Raw genomic sequence first — 18937 nt, forward strand, 5'->3', positions numbered from 1 at the left:
GGCAACAGATCCCAACAATTTCCTCTGCTTCCGTGCTTACGTCGTTGCCGGCTGGCTATCACCTCAGAACTAGCCTTCAACTGACTATGACTAACACTGACTGACTGATTGCTAAATTGCCATTGGTCCTCGCCAGCATAGTGATTCTTGGTTCAGTCCAGAAGGATTCATGACCATACACTGTCAGACGTCTATGGGAGCCTTCAGACTCTCCTCCACGAGTCAGAGTGAGAGTGAAAGTGAGAATTACTTTACGACTGGCGGTTTACTCTCAATCACTTCGTCTAGACGACAAGCCCCTTGAGACTCACGATCAGTAATTTTATTTTCAAACAGAACACTTGTGGTAATAGCCCTTACGTAACACCTCTCTTGACGAGAGGATGGGTCTGTCGTTTATAATTGTTGCTGGCCCTCACCAGCGCAGTCATTCTCACATCCGAATCCCGCGGGACTCGCGACCACTTTTACTGTCTCAGACTCGAGACTCCCCAAACCTGGAGGGCCAGGTCCTCGTATATATCCGCTAAGATCACAGGGGCCCGGTTATGACACCAGGCACTGGGTTCCCTTTCCGTCGCTCCCTATGACCCGCAGGGTCACGGTGGAGGTATTCGACCCCGCCTCCACTGAAATGGTAGAACAAATGTTGGTAAAATTATAAAATGTTGAACATCACGGAATACATCAAACGGTTCTAAAATGTGTCCCCCTCTGAATTGGCTGGTGGCATCGTTATGTAAAGTCAGCACCGACCGCATTGAAAATATCATTTCCAACAGTTCTTCTATTGTTGCATGTTGACTCGCTGCTGTGAGAATTTTTTACCGCGCCGTTGTCTAGCAATGGCCCTATGCATTCGTTCCATTATTCTGGCTTTCAGCCATCATGTCAAAATACATAATACAAGAGATTCCGAANTGCAGGGATAGCTTATGAACTTAGGAGTTTGTGCAAGAACGCATAATAAATGGGGGAGTCATTCCACCGTGAGTAAATTTAAACATGCTCACCGACAACAAAAGTAAGGACGGTAATTTAAGTTTCAGCAAAACAAGCTGCATCAAGTTGAGATGTAACAGTGAGACACGCTTCAGTATTAGTAAAATAATGACTAACGATGTTGCACAAATACTGCTAAGAGTTAAGTCACGATGTTAGGCGGTAAATAGCTCTTAAAATGGCTCAGCACACGTGTTGCTCACGTCTTCATATTCTAAGCTTTCTCCATGACGCATTCCCAACGAAAATTTACAAAAAGTGCACCTATATTAGTTTAGCCATGTACGTCTGTCCTCATGTACGAACTCAAGAACCGTTGAAAGAAACAGCCTTTGTATGTATGTTTATATGGTGCTCTGCGGAATTTGTAAAACAACAAGGAACCCTCTGCTCAGTAAAATCTTCAAAGTCAGACGTCTTCATCACATTCTTTGTATAGATTAATAAAACAAAAAAAAAAAACACAAACACAAACAACCTCCGTAATTTTAGTCCGCAAGCGAACTACACAAAACGCCTCTGTGGTCTAGTCGACAGAGTTCTTGGATATAGATCCAGAGGTCTGGGTTCGATTCCTGGCACTACCCGATTTTCTGAGAAGTAATGGGTGTGGAAATGGGTCCACTCAGCCTCGTGAGGATAATTGAGGAGCTATTTCAAGGAAATAGCGGCTCCGGTCTAGAAAACCAAACATAACGGACGTGAGGATTCGTTACGCTGACCACGCGACACCCTCTACCCGCAAAAGTTAGCACTAACTTCGCCGACAAGTAGCGGTCGCTCGTTCGGTATAGATTAATATACTGACTCAAAAGAGATGAGTTCTTTTTGAGATGATGTCAGTCACTCAGCTACTCTAGAATTTCCCAGCATTATATGGAACCCGAAGGTTCATTAGCGTGTTCACAAGAGCCCTCCACTGCTCCCTACCTTCAGCCAGATCAATTTAGTTCACACCGCCCAATCCTAAGACCCAATTTAATATTATTCTCCCACCTACATCTGTCTTTCAACCGGGGGCACCCGGAATACAATTCTTCAGTGCCACCGCTATACCAACCAGATCGGCATGCCCCTCTCATATAACAACTGGATACTACATTATTTTCTATGGTTTATGTCCTTCTTTGTGGGTTATTTAACGATGCTGTGAGTACCTAGACTATACAGTACCGAATGACAGGATAGTACGTAAACTACAGAGGATTCGGAGGGAAGTTGTCTTGACCTTATAGAGATACCTTACCGGTAGTTGCTGACGGGACTGAGGAAAACCACTGAAACTCAGTCAGGATATGCGGTGCACCAGCTGAAATTCGAATCAGAGATCTCTCGAATACGAGTCTAGAGCATTACCGCTAAGCCAACCTGTTCGGTTGCTTCTACTTTAATGTGCTGATTTAATTTCTGTAACAAAAGGTTCATGTGAACAAAAACTCTCACGTGGTGATATTTTGGGGGCTCGGGAGTAGCTTACCGGTCTAGAAAACTGAAATTAACGGCTGTGGGAATTCGTTGCGCTGACTACGCGACACCCTCTATCCGCTAAAGTTGGCACTAACTTCGCTGACAAGCGGCGGTCGCTCGGTCGGTATAGTTCGCTTAAGTACTAAAACAACAGACTTTTTTGTTTCTGTTTTTGGGGTAGCTTAAGAGTTTGAGGGCCTCTTACATGATTACACAGGGGGGCACGCGGTAGCGTAGTTTGTTCAGGCACTATGCTACAAGAGGGAAGGTTGAGGGGTTCGATTCCTGTTGAGGTCATCCGAATTCTTCAACTGACCTATTCCTTTCTGCCGCACTATAGCTCTGGGGCCGACTCAGCCTCTAACAGAAATGAGTACCAGGAATCTTCCTGGATGTGAAGGCCGACCGGGAGCGTGAGACTGACCTCGCCGCCATATGTGAGCCGATTGTCTAGAAAATATGGGAGTCTCGACGTCTTACAAAACTATGGGTGTCCAGGGCCTGTTAGAGGGATAGCTTTACCTCACCTTCTACCTACAGTTCTACATTTCGCACCTGCAACACCGTTACACCCTGACAATACCACCCAACTCTAACCCCAAACACAAGAATAGCTCAGATCCCCATTAATATCTACCGTCAAATTTGGGCTGTCTGAAAGATGAAAGGACGTCCCGCCCTCAGAACCGGAGAGGCTGAGCCCCACCTGTGTCATGGCATGCCTATTTAAGCCACTAAACAGGACGAATACGAATATATTCTTACTGTTGTAGGGTTTCTCACCTGCGGTTACACATGCAGGCAGTGCAACTGAGGACGTTCCGCTAATGAGTTTGACAGCGCAGTTATTCGAATTTTACGTCCTTGAATTAGTTGGGTAAAATCTTAAATTGTAATTCTTAGAAGGGAACTATTTTCTGGGACGTGTCGCAGTGTCGTAGATTGTTATTTAATGACGCTGTCATTAAGTTGGCACTAACTTCGCCGACAAGCGGAGGTCGCACGGTCGTTATAGTTCTCTTGCGGACTACAGACCATGGAGTCATTACTGAGACTATATAACATTGATGATGAGACGATTAACGAATGTGAAGCACTTTGTGGACGGAGAATTGGCGAGGGAAACTTAAGTACTAGGAGAAAACCCACCCCAGAGTAACTGCATCAATGACAAATCGCATGTGACGTGACCTGGCGGGAAAATGGCCGTGTAATCTGTATTGAGGACTGTCTATTGACATGGCGGTACATCTTTTTATTTTGCCCAGATCATACCGCTTCGGTGTCCAGCATGCATCCCCCGATCTCGTTAGGGCCACAGTGCCACAGCCGTAATCATCCAGAGCCCGTGGCTCTTGTTGCCCAATGGCCCTAACCATGCAGAGATGAAGCTCTCTGTTTATATGGTAGGAGGATTCCCCGGCTGCTCACATTTCCCGCACGTGGCTTCATTCGAGAGGCCCATGACATGCAGGTGCAGTCTCCATGTGCAGTGGCTAGTCAGCGATCCTGTTACAACTCTATGCTTGTTCCTGTCTTGGTCTGACGCCTCTTTATGTGGTGTAGTGCAAGTTTATCAACGTTTCGGAGGAATGTACCGCCTCCATCTTCAGGATCGAAGTATAAGCCGAGGACGCAACCAGTAGGCAGCAGATATGCGTCTCGGCATAACCTTCGAATTCACAGATTAAGGCAGTACACTACTCCCAAATGTCGGTAACCTTGCATGGGATTACGTGGCGTTGCACTCGCAGCCAACGATGTGAGAGCCGAAGTCTCATGTCAATATTTCAATGTGTAGCCTACAAGTCTATACCATCCAATTCAGTGTGTCAGTGTTATGCAGAATATCAGCACTGTATCAAACCGCCATATGTATCCATGCTTGTTACATAGGCCAATCTTTGTTCATGATAAACAAGGTTGAGGATTAAGATAAACATATCTCCCGTCTGCTTGAGATAATCTAGCATTTATCATCTGTCAGAAAGACGTGAAGCTCTAAAGGAACAACTTATGATATTAGCTATTCTGGAGTTGCAATCTCTATTCCCTACAGAACGGACAGAATACACTGTAAGATGAGGCACCGGCCAAACAATTAATGTCAAAACTATACCATTTATACCACGGGCCTCCAAGCAGTTTATTACATGTATGCAAGTCTGAATATACCGTCATGTCCACTGAATTACAACAAAATTGCAAGAACTGACTTGATGATAGGGAATATCACATGAAGAGTTTTAACCTTATTTTACGCCATAACTTCAGTTTTTATAATAAGTTTATAGTTCATTGTATTTTTTACCATGTATTTTATAATGTGATAATTATCAAGTAGCCAGCTTCACCATCGCAATTGCAGTTCAGTTGTGTGTGAATATGGTAACCATGTGTTTGCCTGATGATGGCTTTAATAGCCGAACCTTGTAGCTAATTTTAGCCTTGACCATTCTATTTTTGTGTTGCGACGGACCTTAATAAAAGAATTGTGTAGCTATTCTGATAAGTTTTTTCCCTTGGCACTACAGCCCCAGTGGGCCTAGGCCTACCTCCATGAACTCCGTTCACTTCGGTTTCTCTAGATCTTACACATTCGGTAGGACTCCTTGGGCGGGTGATCAGCTCGTCGCAAGGCCTCTACCTGTACACAAGCACAGAAAAACGCACACACTCAAACTAAACATCCATGGCCTGAGTGGGATTCGAACCCACGATCCCGGCTTCCGAGCGAGCGAAGACAGTGCACGCCTTAGACCGCTCTGCTACCGTGACCGGCAGTGTATAAGAATAATATATAAGAATTCAGTTCGTACCTCACAGGAAACAGATCCGAACCCACGATCCCGGCTTCCGAGCGAGCGAAGACAGTGCACGCCTTAGACCGCTCGGCTACCGTGACCGGCATTCTGATAATTACTTATTTATATTTGAGGCTATTCTTTACACAGAATGCAGTCCCACACAATAACATTTAACATACTGTATGAGTGCCCTACAATATCTTTATAACGTTGAGTAGCACTCCTTTATCTTAACAGGTGTAAAAGGTTTGATAGTGTCACGTATTTTAGTGACTTTAGACGAAAATTTGGCTCGGTGAGTCGATTTATTGGATATGCACCAGGCGGAACTACAATTGACTATAACACTTTAAATTATACTGTAATTAGAACACGTTGTAATTACATACAATGGTGACACTTAAAGGTTACTATAGCTACACCACATGAACTAAAGAGCTAAGGACTTCACTTCTAACTTCTGTGTCCAAATTAGTCTTTTTCTGTCAGGATCCCACTGGAACTCCTGACTCAACGAATCCTTTCTCCGTTCTCCTTCCGTCTCAGTCTTATGTTACGACCTACGGTCAGTCGGCCAGTCTGTCTTGGCATAAAGCACCCCTCTGGAGCTTACGAGCAGATTTTATTACTGTCAGACAGTTACAGGTTTGTTGATGTGGGCGCTCTCTCTGACGAGAGGACGGGTCTGTCGTTTATAATTGCTGCTGGTCCTCCCAGAGCAGTCAAACTCGGGTCCGAGTCCCGTGGGACTCCGGATCATATTTTATTGTCTCAGGTTTGAGGCTTCTCTTTCTGTCGCCTCTTACGACTCGCATGGCTACGGTGGAGGTATTCGACCCCACCTCCACACGGAATTTGTCTCTTCCGTCTGGCAAATTAATGTTATAATGTTTCGGCGAACCGTGTAGAAGCGGCCTCTTTCAACAGTATAGTTATTGCGTTCTTAGCCGTTATTGTGCTTTGGACGACGATCCGTTGCCGTTAAAGTTACCCTGGGTGTATCAAAACGCTAGCAACTGAAGTCATTGTACCGGAAATATGCCCTGTTAATACTCGTTGCCTAGGGAATCAACATCCGATCTGACTCCAATATTCCGGCTTTCAGGCGTCATGTCACAATAGAATATAAGCAACATAGGTAAGTATATTGCATTTATTTTAATAAGTTTCATTTCGTTTGGGCTCTACTAACTACTAACCCAAAAGTTAAGCATAATTAGTACCAAAGTCTGCCACTGAACATAATCCTGAGATAGTTCCAAAAGCCTCCAATCCCAGCAACCCAATTTCCTACACAGCTGAAAATGTGTACATGCAGTGATCATCTAATAATCATTATGCTGGATGAATACAAATTATTTTTATCAACTTGAATCTTACAGAAAGTTTTTGAACTGAGATATACACACTGTCTTTTCACCATGTGTAATGAAAAGTCATGAAGTTCCAGTATGTCAATATCTCCAGTTTTCAAAAATAATCTCCCTACAGAAATATGATATCATGTTGGTGGGCTGAAACTATTCTAATATTTTTCAGGAAAAAATCTTCTGGGGACAAGCATCAGATATCAGTTTTCTTGAAGTACAAGTTAATGTCAAAGTGATTTTCCAAAAATCGCCTAAATGGCGATCCAGATATGAACAAATAGTTCCAGTTGAATCTATATTTAGAAACCAAAATATAGTTTATGAAATTCTGGATTTTCTGATACATTATTTACTTAATAAGTAATAAGGTAAGGTAAAGTTGTCCCTGTGCTTAACCAATTAAGCATTATGTCATGAAAGTGTATGGGGGAGTGGATGTATAGATCCACAGCTTAATGAGTAATACTGTTCTAAATGCAGAAACTGTAGAATACTGATCGAATACTCAATATTGGTCATCAATAAAGCACAAGTACTCATCTACGGGTTTCATAAATAATTTTTCCAAATACCATGACGAAACTAAGTGTAGGAAACAACAAAGAGATTGAAGGTATTACAAAGCATTCATAAATCATTCAATCTTCCAAAACACAGAATTATAAGTTCTTCAGCAAGTTTGTCCATTACAAATGTGAATATCATTATTGTGAATAACAATTCACCCACCTGCCATAATACAGGTAGTTAAAATAAATATGAAAAGATGGCAACATATTTGGTCACCAAAGCCAATATGGAGGTAACAGTATTGTATCTGAGCGTCCTGTTGCATTAGTCGAATATTTAATATATATACGAGTATATAACGTGTAGTACACAAACGCATACCCACAAGCACACACATACACACGCACTCCCTCTCTCGAGCCACCACAGCATATGAAGTCAAACATCCAGACATATAAAACACATCTGCAATGACAACAAAACAATCTCCATGATTTTAGTCCGCAAGCAAACTATACCGACCGAGCGACCGCCGCTTGCCAGCAAAGTTAGTGCCAACTTTTGTGGATAGAGGGTGTGGCATGATCAGCGCAACAGAAACCCAATGCCGTTAGTTTCGGTTTTCTAGAATGGAGCGGCTATTTCTTTGAAATAGCTCCTCAATTATCATCATGAGGCTGAGTGGATCCTGTTCCAGACTCACTATTTCTCAGAAAAAAAATCTGGTAGCACAGGGAATCGAACTCTGACCACTAGACCACAAAGGCTGTCTCAAGAAACTGGACACAAGATCAAATTTTAAAAATAATCTAATTTTGTTTTAAAAACAAACCTACTTACTTAGACTAATACACTGGATACAGCTTTCTCAAGATGAATTACTCTAAAACTAAGCAGATGGTGTCTGCCCACACCTACACTCACTCACAGACTCAGTCGAAGGCAACCTATCCAAAGCCCATTGGTTAGGAGTCCGCATAAGGCCCAAAGTTTGTCATACATAGTGGTGAGAAGAAAAGATTTACACCTCTGTTGTAAAGCTAATAATATTTTTGTAGTTTTCATGAACCTAATCTTGACTAAGCAGTTAACTTGATTAATAATGCTACTTCATACCTGCATTGTTTAAACCAATCTAACCAGCCAAACAAGGATATAAGAAATAATTTTTCATATTAATTATATGCACAGCCACGCCATAGCTCGAGCGGTCAGTCACTGGCTTCACACTGCAGCTGTCTGGGTTCGATCCCGGGTCTGGTCAAGTGGGATTTGTGGTGGACAAAGTGGTGCTAGGGCAGGTTTTCTCCGAGTACTTTGGTTTCCCTTGCCACTCTTCATTCCACCAAATTTTCCATCATCATAATCACCCGGACAGGCTACAGTAGGCCAATCAGTGGCCGCCATGCCGAGTGGACCCAGTTGGACTCCACCCCTACTAAGCACACATTGTACAAAGTGCAGCAAAGTTCTTTCATTTTATGGATATGAGTGCTGTTTATTTATTACTTTGTTTACGTTTTGTGTTGCAGGTTTGTGTTAGTTTAAACAAGAAAATAGTAGCCAAAGGTGAAAATAAGCCTGAAAAAGTAGTAGTAATGAGAGTGTGGGCTCATGAAGAACCATACACAAGGAAGACAATCCCTGAAATTTGTAACGACTTTCAAGCAAAGTGACATAAGGATACTCCTTCCAAAGTGACAATACTGAGGTGGGAATTAAGTTGTCCAAGACTGGAAATATAGAAGACAGGCTATTAATAAATGTGCGCAGAAGTCATTATCAGGTCACCATGAAAGTTTCTGCAAAAATGATCCTTTGAACATGGATTGCCTGAAGCAACAATGAAAAACAAACGAAAATAGATCTCAGAATGAAAGTGGTGGCTGATGCTTGTCAGTGAACTGAATGCTGACGAACATTTTGAAAGCTGAGAATGCTTCTTGCAAGTATTCACCACTCTCTTCAACCATAGTAAAATAATTAATTCTGTTTAAAGTGCTATTTATCAAAGTTGAAGTTAGATTATTAAATTACATGCAATGTAAGAACCCCCCTTACCATGAAGAACATGAGAAAACAACTGGTATAACGTTATTTGATAATTATTTTTTATAACAAATGAACAATTAAAGTTACCTTGCAATGTTAAGAGAAGACTTTGTGACACAACCAGGGTGCCTGAACGTTCAGAACTTGCAACTCCATGAAAGGCAGCACTGACCCATTTCACTCTTCCTGTTCAGTAATACTTGACTGTGTTGTTCCCTGACAGAGGGACTGGACGGAGCCAAGCACTTTTGCCAACGTTAATGTAGTGGTCCACAAGAATTCCTGATATCCTGTCATGTGATAATACATTAGAAGGTTTCATAAGAGAAAATGCATCCACAATTCAAATACAAAACTGAACTACTGCTGAAAGTTGCATGAAATTATTGTACAAGGTCCTGCAGTGCTAAGCCTCATTATCACATCTCACCTAGCAATCATTTATGTTGTGCTAAGAGAAAAAGAAATGCACATGGGTGACACATTAGGACTTATGATGTTTTACATAGTGAGTACTGGAATTTTTTATATACCCCGTACAAATGGACATCACACCATTATTAGGCAGGCATAAAAAACAAATGCTTAACTAATTAAGCAATACGAAATGAAGGCGTATGGGGAAGTGGATGTATAGAGCCGTGCTTAACCTGGACACTTGTTAGAGGTGAGTGGTCAGCTTCACGCCCCAGCCACTTTACATCCAGAGCAAGGTCCCCAGTAACCATTGGATAGAAGGCTGGGTGGACCCCAGAACGGGTCTGGACGACTTGGACAAAATTCTTGACCTTACAGGGACACGAACTCCGACTCCTGTCTCATCCAGCCTGTACCCAGTTGCCAGTCGCTACATCAACTGAGCTATCCTAGTTTATTATAGAGACAAAAAAAAATGGGGCAAAGACATACTCTACAAAATCAACAAAAGTCACTTTAATTTTATGCTAGGCTATTCATTTTGAAAATAACACTTACTGTAAGTTGCATGATAATGTGTTAAAATTAGGGCTGTTTTACATTAATATGTAATTTTGACCTCAGAATGTGTTTCTTTTCACGATTTTTCGGGTTCAGTGCTCGAACGAATCTGGCTCACTTCTTCCGATACACTACACCCCCTTCCCCCAAGTAACGTGTATGTGTTTTTTTTATTTATTTAGAAAACATGTATGTACAAAAAAAAAACAGGCATTGCCCATCCAGTCCTCTGTGGTCCAGTCGAGTAGAGTAAACCGCCCCGACACCTATCGCGAACGTAAGGAACTATCTGGAGACCGACAGCACCACCAACATCACAGAACAGACTGTAATTCTTCCAAATCAAGCACACTTGATTTGGAAATAATTTATGAGCCTAAAATAACTGCCATAACTCCAAACACGCTAGCGTAATGCATGATGTCATCCCTTTGGTAGAAATATGTACTTTTAATGTACCTGCATAACCGCATAAAGAGAGACAATCACTGTGTGGTACTGATCGCAAATGCAGAAAAGAACTATATGATTAACATTGTGCAATATTATTTATATATCGTGGCAGTTAAAAACGTAAAATTAAGGCGGTCATAGCTAGAGAAATATTGATTCGAGCTAAATGCATGCATTGTTACGATTGTAACTATGAACTGTCATCTGGTTCAGGATAGGATATATTGTCGATAATTTGTGAACACGGCAATGAACCTTGGCCTTTCATAAAAGACTGACATTTCGAAATTAGATTAACTTCTCATGTAGAACTTGTAAAAGACAATGTGATTTCTTTTAAACATAATGTAGCTAACTTTAAACTTTGCAACTATTGGTACTCCTGATTCTGTTGGCGTTTGTACATAATTCGTTGTTCACTTATTTGAACTTCAGCACCGCTAAGTTTCATATAGATTTACTGAAAACGTTTCAGTCTGTATCTGTCGGACGGTGGTAGTTTGCATTTTGTCGTTTGTTCATTTTAAATTCAGCACCGGTAAGTTTCCTGCAGCGTTATCAAGAACGTTTCAGTTAGGACATGTACGAGATATTTCTACATTGCCTTTGTTATGACCACGTATAAATTGCTTTAAATTTATAATCACTGGCAGAACTTATATTTTCGCATCTGTGTACAAATGTACCGAAATCATATGTGTTTTAAACATTTCAGTAGACTCTAGTGACTGTTCAACTTGGCCCTTTCTGTAAATCTCACAGGTGAATCTAGTGACTGCAACATAGCTGTTTCAGAACTATATTAACTGGTCCCATAATGTTAAACTTCTGTAGCAGTTCTTCAAAGCTTTACCAGCTTCACCTGCCTGTTGAAATTTAGCGGTATTTGAAATACAATGAGGGAACATGCAGAAAAAACAGTTTGGCCTCATATTTTTTTAAGTTTACCTATTCTACCTTTTAGTATCTTTGTTTTTAGTTCTTCCAGAATCAATTCTAACATTCCATTTATGGGGCATTTTTTTTACTTACCATTTAACGCATTCCCTATGTAAAATACATAATTTTATCCTTGAAAATTTTCCCCCAAATCACAGCAAGAGTTATACACTAGCAGAGCTTAGAAAAAGAAATCTTAATTCCTCCTTATGAAACCATTACTTGTGCACACTCGGTAATATGCTACACACTTTGCTGCAGTTACTGTGCTACCTAACTATATTTATTATTATATCAAACTTGCTTTCTGCTGTCCAGCATTCCATTTTGCTGTACTTACGATTTAAAATTTGTTGCACCCACCATTGTTTCTGCTACCTAACCAATTCTACATTCATTACTTGTTTGCTATGGTCAATATGGCTTGACCAGAGACATAATTTGTAATCATTTTAGGATTCCTGTATGACCTTACTGGCACGATACAAATAAAAAAAAGGTGCAATGGATTTGGGAAGTGGAAATGCCCGTGGGATATTTCCTGATGCTGATAATTTTAGCAATAGAAGTTCATTTTTACTTTGAATTACATATCAGATAATGTTCATACAGTTACATTACAACATATTTATGCAGTCCATTTCAGGCATCTGGTATCCAAGTGAGTGCCAAGACATCTTACACTACAATATCTGGCTCCACATGGAATACACTTATAGTTGCTTGTGAAACCGCACACAGCACAGAAATGTCTTTCAGGGACTTTAGATGGTGGAGCTTGAGCTGACATGTAATTTGGTGGATCTGGATTGTAGTTTTGATCTTCTTCTACCAGCTGTGCAAAAGTTTTGCGAAATCTGAAACAGGAAATTATATCTTCAAGCATACTGGGGCGGGGGATAGCAACTCTCTTCATCAAACTATATCTAACAGACACTACATTTCCATGCAAATAAGTTTATGGCACTACAACCCAGAAGACTGTGCTCTTCATGGTCACCGCTGTGAGAACCTCAAATCCAACAAAGTTCTTATCATTTTGTGCAATGGATGTCATGACAGAATTCCTGTTACATATTTTGAAGCAGGAATCCCAGCCTGAAGATCAACTGAGGTTTTGTGGCTTTCCTCGGGTACTTCATGCAATTCTCAAAAGTCTTGCCCTGTTATTTTACATTACACCATCTACACAGCTGAAATGCATCATTAATAAAGCCTAGAATCAACTTCAAAAAATTCACCTCTGTTTGTAGTATTCTGCACTGCGTGCTTTCTTCCTTCTTCCACCTCTAGATTCTAAAGTTTCCTGGAATTTTGGAACCTTTTTGCTCATCACTGGGAATTAAAGGAAATCAAAACAAAATATGAATGAGGTAGCACCTATTGGAAGGTCTATGTAAACCACAATGATCTTCTGATCACGTTCAAGATGGGTCTCAAAATCTTATTAGCAGACTTACCCAAATCAGCATGGGGATCGTCGTGGAAATTGTCTTGTTCTAGAGCTTCCAGTGCTTTTCTCATTCTTCTTCGGCGGGCTGCTTCATCTAGAATCCTTTTCTGATTTGCATCTTTCAAACGCCCTGATTCTCTTGCTGATGCCATTTTGTTTTATACGTTCTTTTAGACTTTCACCCAAGTTTACAGTCCTCTGTCAGCCAAGGGGAAATTAATTTGGTCCATTAAATCATCAACGCGAGATTGTAAGGTTTCCAGGATATCAGATAAAATAAACAGATGTGTCTCGTCTAAATCTTGAAGAATGAATTTCTTTCCCAAAGCCAATGTTTCATCCAGATGCAAAAGGAACTGTTTCATGGCCTGATCACTGAAAAGTAAAATTTATTTGGTAAATAAATAGAGTTTGTATTATATCCTTCACATTTTTAATACAATCTGACATTTATAGAGTTTATTTTATAAAAGCATGCTCAGGAAATACTAAAAATCTTCATATAAAGGGAATTAAAATAGTGTGTTCGTAACTGAAATTTATTTCGTTTTGGAATAATTACAGACATGCACATTGCAATAAAAAATTAATGTACAACAAATATATCTTGGCATCTAATGGCCTATGTCCAAAATAGAACATGTCAGTGTTTTCTCTCTCTGAAACTTGTTAGAAATTTAAGTTACACAAATATTTATTCCAAAATACCAGTATGAATAATAGGCACTTTTCAGTTTTCTTAAAAGACAATGATTTGGAGATGGGGGTTTAATTCAGAGATCTTGGATTAAAGTCCTATTTGGCCCATACATCTGACTGTAAAGATACTGATACAACACTTCAGACTGATCATAAAAAGATAAACAATTTAATCCAGTGTGATTGGTGAAGATTTTTCTTAGTTCAATTCTTCATGCCCTTACATGTTTTGGTTCTTAGAGACCATTATCAGAGGGACATCAATACAGTTTGGAAACTACTATTATAATAGATGTTCTGAGTGTTAAAATATACAAATGGATACAAAATTCAAAATTTTTACAACTACAGCAGCTGTCTGGATATATTTTTTTTTTATTATTTTTGTTAGTTAAGTTAGAATTTATAAACCAAATATGTTCGTGTCCTCTTTCTTATTGATTCTCTTGACGGGGGCCAAACGTGTGCCGCCTGTCGTTCTTGAGAAGAAGGTTCTTTGATGTCGTCCTGTGGTTGTTCATGGTGTGCTGGGCATGAAGAATTGAAATAAGAAAAATCTTCACCAGTCCCACTGGACAGAACTGTTTTAACTTTTTATAATATTGTTAGTGTGATGGACCAGAATGAAACAAATCAAATTCATCAAACTAATCACTTATTGAACAGATGTTTAGTGAAAAGTGTATGGTTCTATTTGCTTGAGTATCAGCTGTTATATCATGATGCAAGGATCCTCTTTTTCCATGTCATATCACGGAAATGTGATCATGACTTGATTGTAGGATTTGAGGTTTTTACAGCAGTGGTTATGAAGAGTTCTGTCTTCTGGGACATATGTAATTCTATGTACTCCATTGCAAGTTAACCACTGTTTTGGAGGAGATGGTGGCATGTTCCTCCGAAACCATGGGTGCCTCTCAGTGGACCACATGACCTTATATCCCAGAAGATAGTACTTTCCAAGATACAAATATTTCCTCGCACCTACATATGTGGTCACAACTAATGAACTAGGTAACACTAACCTGAAAATTTCACAAGCAGCAACCCATATGGGTCAATCTGATTAAAAGTGTAGCATAGCTGTGGAGTAAAATTTTATAAAATTTTATCAAACTGTGTTTATATACTACAGACATTAAGACACAACATAGCTTTGTCATGAAATTGGTACAAAGTGCTCAAAACCTGCTGTTGTATATAGTGACACCGAGTATAGACTGTTGTATAAGGTATGGTGATGCTTACTATAAACTGTTGTATATGTTAATACCTGTTTGGTATATGGCGATACATATTATGTAATGAACTATTGTATAAGGTAATTGATATAATATGTTATATGGTATACTGTAATATGAGGAAAAGACTGTACCGACAGGAAGTATCAAGAGATTAACTTCAGGAAGGATCAAAAGATTAGAGCTTGGTCCTTCACTTGTGCTGTCACAAGAAAAAAAGCTTGTTTTTAACTAAGACCAAGACAGCTGTGGACCCTCCAAAACTCCCGAGGATGATGCAATGAATGACGCTAACAGATTACTCCAGAAGGGCAACGCCTTAACTGGACCAGATATATACCCCTCCCGGGCATCATCAAGCCACTTTTTAATATCGACGCTGCCTGAGTGTCCATTAAGTGGAGCAGAGCTGTCTCATACTGGGAGTCGGCAGCTGCCCTTGCTCACGCAGACCACTGATTTTCTTACAAACAGGGGTTTCTCTACAACTGTGTACATTATCAATAAATGTATTAGTTAATTTCAAGTTGCAGTACTCAGACACCCCGCACTGACTCCCAAGGGAACCACTCACCCTGCCAACCTACAATCTGTCTCATCACTGGGATAAAAAACACTGCTTCATCTCCAAATTTCTCTTTGCAGGGGTCAGTAATTGCAGAAATCATGTCACGGAAAGGACTAAGTGTAGAAGAGAAAAGAACTAGAATGCTGCAGATATTCTATGAGAAAAAGGAATTCTTTCAACTGAAAGTAAGAATGTTTGCAAAAGGTGGTCAATGGCTAGGCTTCAATTTTGCATTTATGCATGAACCTATAATACATTTTCTTTCAATAGGAACTGGAGAAAATTGCACCAAAAGAAAAGGGAATCACTGAGCAGTCTGTCAAAGATGTGGTTCAGAGTTTGGTGGATGATGGCCTGGTAGACACAGACAAGATTGGAACATCAGTTTATTTCTGGGCATTTCCTAGGTACTCCATATAGTTGCAACAGTTTTCCTATTAAACCAGTCAAAATCTGATTTTGAATAAAAGGGAACAGTAGGTTTTTTCGGGACCTTTCTTGTGCAGTTAGTGGGATGCAGAATATGAAGGGAACTTTTTCCAGTTAGCCACTTCAGTATTAAGCCAAAGCCAAGAGATCTTGCTTGTATATACAAGTATATATATATTTTCTAGACAGTGGGCTCACAGAGGGTTGTCAGCCATATGTGCCAAGGATGATTCCTGATACAAATTTCTGTTAGAGGCTGAGTCAACCCCAGGGCCATAGTGTGGCTGGAAGAATTAGGTCAATTGAAAAATCCAATGACCTCATTGGGAAGGGAACCCGTGACCTTGAGATGTAAAAATGTATGACATGCAATGATCAATGTATGGTACATTAATATATGTAAAGAATATGAAGCATGCTGTACATATACATTTAAATCTTGCAGAAAGCTTTTGGATGATGTAGACATTAAATTGAGCTGTTTACTGTGCAAAATATATTTACTTTTTCAGCAAAGCTAAACACATCAAGACCAAGCAGTTAGAGAGTATGACAGAAAAACTGAATGATATTAACAATAAACTGAAGATATCTATGGAAAATCTTACTGCTGCAAAAACTGGACGAGAACCTACAGAAGAACGCAGTGAGGTTTTAAAGAAGGTGGCTGAATTAAAGGCTGAGGAAGAGTCCTTGCAAAAAGAAATAAAGGAATACGAAATGTGGGAGAAGATGAAAAATGAATCTGAGGTTTGAAACATGATTTTCAAGAAACCATTCTTAGGTTCTTTGTTAATGTAGTCAATGAAAAGTTTATAGTCTTGATTTATTTAACAGTTCTTTCAACAGTTCAGGTTATTTTTAAAGGATATGGGAGGAACCAGTTGTGGCCTAATCTTGATGCACTGTCCTGTACTTGCCTCAAAGGAGAAGAATGTTTATTTTTCCTCATAATAAAATCAGATAATTTAACCAGAAAAACGTAACATTTATACAGGATCTGTAGAATTTATGTCATATTGTTTACATTCAGTTTCAGCTCATTACATTTTAATTATATATCTTTTTCAGATTGCAAAGAAAGCTGTAGAGAGGTGGACTGACAATTTAATGTGTGTACAGTCATTTTGTCAGAAAAAATTTGGTTTAGACATGAAAACTCTGGATAAGCATTTTGGAATTAGTGCACACATAGACTTCTGAAGTCAGACAGATACTTTAAGATGTGTTCCTAAGCTCTAAGAATGTGATTATGTATGTAACAATGTAGCAGTTGTTTGTAGTATGCTGATTGGTTTATCAGTCTATGTGATGTATGTATAATACACTTCTGCTTAAAGACAACTGTTGACCATTTCAAGACATGTGTAGGAAGTCGAGATGAATCTACTTCGTGATGGTTTCTTGCTTGGCTCATTTTTTGAACATGAAGATGGAAGCGACTTGTTCCTCCAAAATGTTGGTCAACTCTCTGTGGACTGCACAGCACTACGTATCCCACGAGACTTAACTCTCGACACATCAAATATGATTCATTTCACCTCAAATCCTGTGCAAGAACTCACACAGAAGTAACACAGCATTCTTTTGCAAGTTCTACATATGTCTGATGCTTCTTTTGTTCAATAAATATTAAATTGAATTTTTTTACTTTGATGTACATGTGTATAGAAAGGTTTGTGGTCCAGCAGACCCACAACAGGAAGGGTGGGGTTAGTGCCCGGTTTGGGACAACTGGAACAGTGTACAGGGAACAGACTACAAAAGCTCTATGAAGCAACAGGACGATGAAACAATGTCCATCACGGCAATGTCACCGCATTCTCTATTTTTTTCACATTTAAACACACTAAGAACTGTTTACAAATTACCTAAAAATACTTTAAAAGTTGGGGCTAGTGGGATGTGCTAATTTCAATCTTCTGCCACTGCAGCGTCACAGACCCAACGACAATTATATGCAAACATAACCACAATTCCTGTTACGCGCACTTACCATTCTATTAAAATACCTTTCATTACATTCACCATAATTTAAGTACCTCCTTCCTTAATTATTCGATGTGATTTATAAAATTTGAATACAAAGTTCCAGCAGAGTTCGGCACATTCACAAACTCGTCCCAACAACCTATACCAAACTTAAAAATCGCGTGTATGTAATTTTGGCTCAACGAGCGCAACGATCCGTCGCGTAGCGCATGCGTATCGTATGACACTACCGATACCGCCAACCTCACAGAACGAAATGCAGTTCTATAAAGTATGATATGCCGAGCTAAGAAATGGGAATATTTGTATGATTATCACAGTTTCCACCGTTGTGGTGTACCACAAAAATTTACGAAATGTATAATTATTTATTAAAAGTACCTTCACGTACCAACATGACAGTGCATTCCTTCCTCCGTAATGACGAAATTATTAAAAAAAAGTACAAACAAAACATCTTGGGAGAAAAAGTGACTGAGTAAAACGTACACCACCTAAGAGAATGATCAAGTCGAGGACGAGATGAGCTGCGTATGTAGCGCGAATGGGCCGAACAGTAATGCATAGAGGATATAGTTGGAAAAAACAAAAGGAGATAATCACTAGGTAGACCAAGACGTAGATGGATGGATAACATTAAAATGGATCTTAGGGAAATAGGATTTGAAGGTATGGACTGGATTTATCTGGCTCAGAATAGGGACTTGTGGAGGGCTCTTGTGAACACGGTAATAAACCTTCGGGTTCCATAGAATTTTGGGAAGTTCTTGAGTAGCTGCACAACTGGCGGCTTCTCAATAGAAGCCATACAGTTAAAGCAGTCTTCTGGGATGTGGCGCTGTGTGGATAATGTGTTATATACATATCTGCAATATCTATACGGTGCCACATCCGAGAAGACTGCTTTCTTCACAGTGAAAACCTCAAATCTTACACTCCATGCAGTTTATGTTAATGCTAGTGGGGTGGAACTAAGT

At 39.8% G+C, this 18937-nt stretch overlaps 2 protein-coding genes and 2 long non-coding RNA genes across 4 annotated transcripts; 1 reads left to right on the forward strand and 3 right to left on the reverse strand.

Annotated features, from left to right (window-relative positions):
• Window positions 1-476: 476 nt before the first annotated feature.
• Window positions 477-10486, reverse strand: LOC111869035. Its single transcript, XR_002843600.2, has 3 exons — window positions 10184-10486; window positions 9296-9498; window positions 477-629 (listed from the first exon to the last, which is right to left on the reverse strand). It is a non-coding gene; the product is annotated as an uncharacterized LOC111869035 (long non-coding RNA).
• A 552-nt stretch (window positions 10487-11038) lies between these two features.
• On the forward strand, window positions 11039-17618 carry LOC111869042 (meiotic nuclear division protein 1 homolog). The gene is made up of 5 exons (XM_023860236.2): window positions 11039-11177; window positions 15617-15724; window positions 15810-15946; window positions 16481-16718; window positions 17040-17618. The coding sequence occupies exons 2-5, from the start codon at window positions 15638-15640 to the stop codon at window positions 17169-17171; spliced, it is 594 nt and encodes a 197-aa protein (XP_023716004.1). The 5' UTR covers window positions 11039-11177; window positions 15617-15637; the 3' UTR covers window positions 17172-17618.
• On the reverse strand, window positions 12130-13275 carry LOC111869043 (zinc finger HIT domain-containing protein 1). The gene is made up of 3 exons (XM_023860237.2): window positions 13039-13275; window positions 12820-12913; window positions 12130-12435 (listed from the first exon to the last, which is right to left on the reverse strand). The coding sequence occupies exons 1-3, from the start codon at window positions 13181-13183 to the stop codon at window positions 12207-12209; spliced, it is 468 nt and encodes a 155-aa protein (XP_023716005.1). The 5' UTR covers window positions 13184-13275; the 3' UTR covers window positions 12130-12206.
• LOC111869044 lies at window positions 13326-18186 on the reverse strand. The gene is made up of 3 exons (XR_002843601.2): window positions 17965-18186; window positions 14756-14813; window positions 13326-13406 (listed from the first exon to the last, which is right to left on the reverse strand). It is a non-coding gene; the product is annotated as an uncharacterized LOC111869044 (long non-coding RNA).
• Window positions 18187-18937: the final 751 nt, after the last annotated feature.

Source organism: Cryptotermes secundus, unplaced genomic scaffold (assembly GCF_002891405.2).
Source record: "Cryptotermes secundus unplaced genomic scaffold, Csec_1.0 scaffold70, whole genome shotgun sequence".
NCBI lineage: Eukaryota > Metazoa > Arthropoda > Insecta > Blattodea > Kalotermitidae > Cryptotermes > Cryptotermes secundus.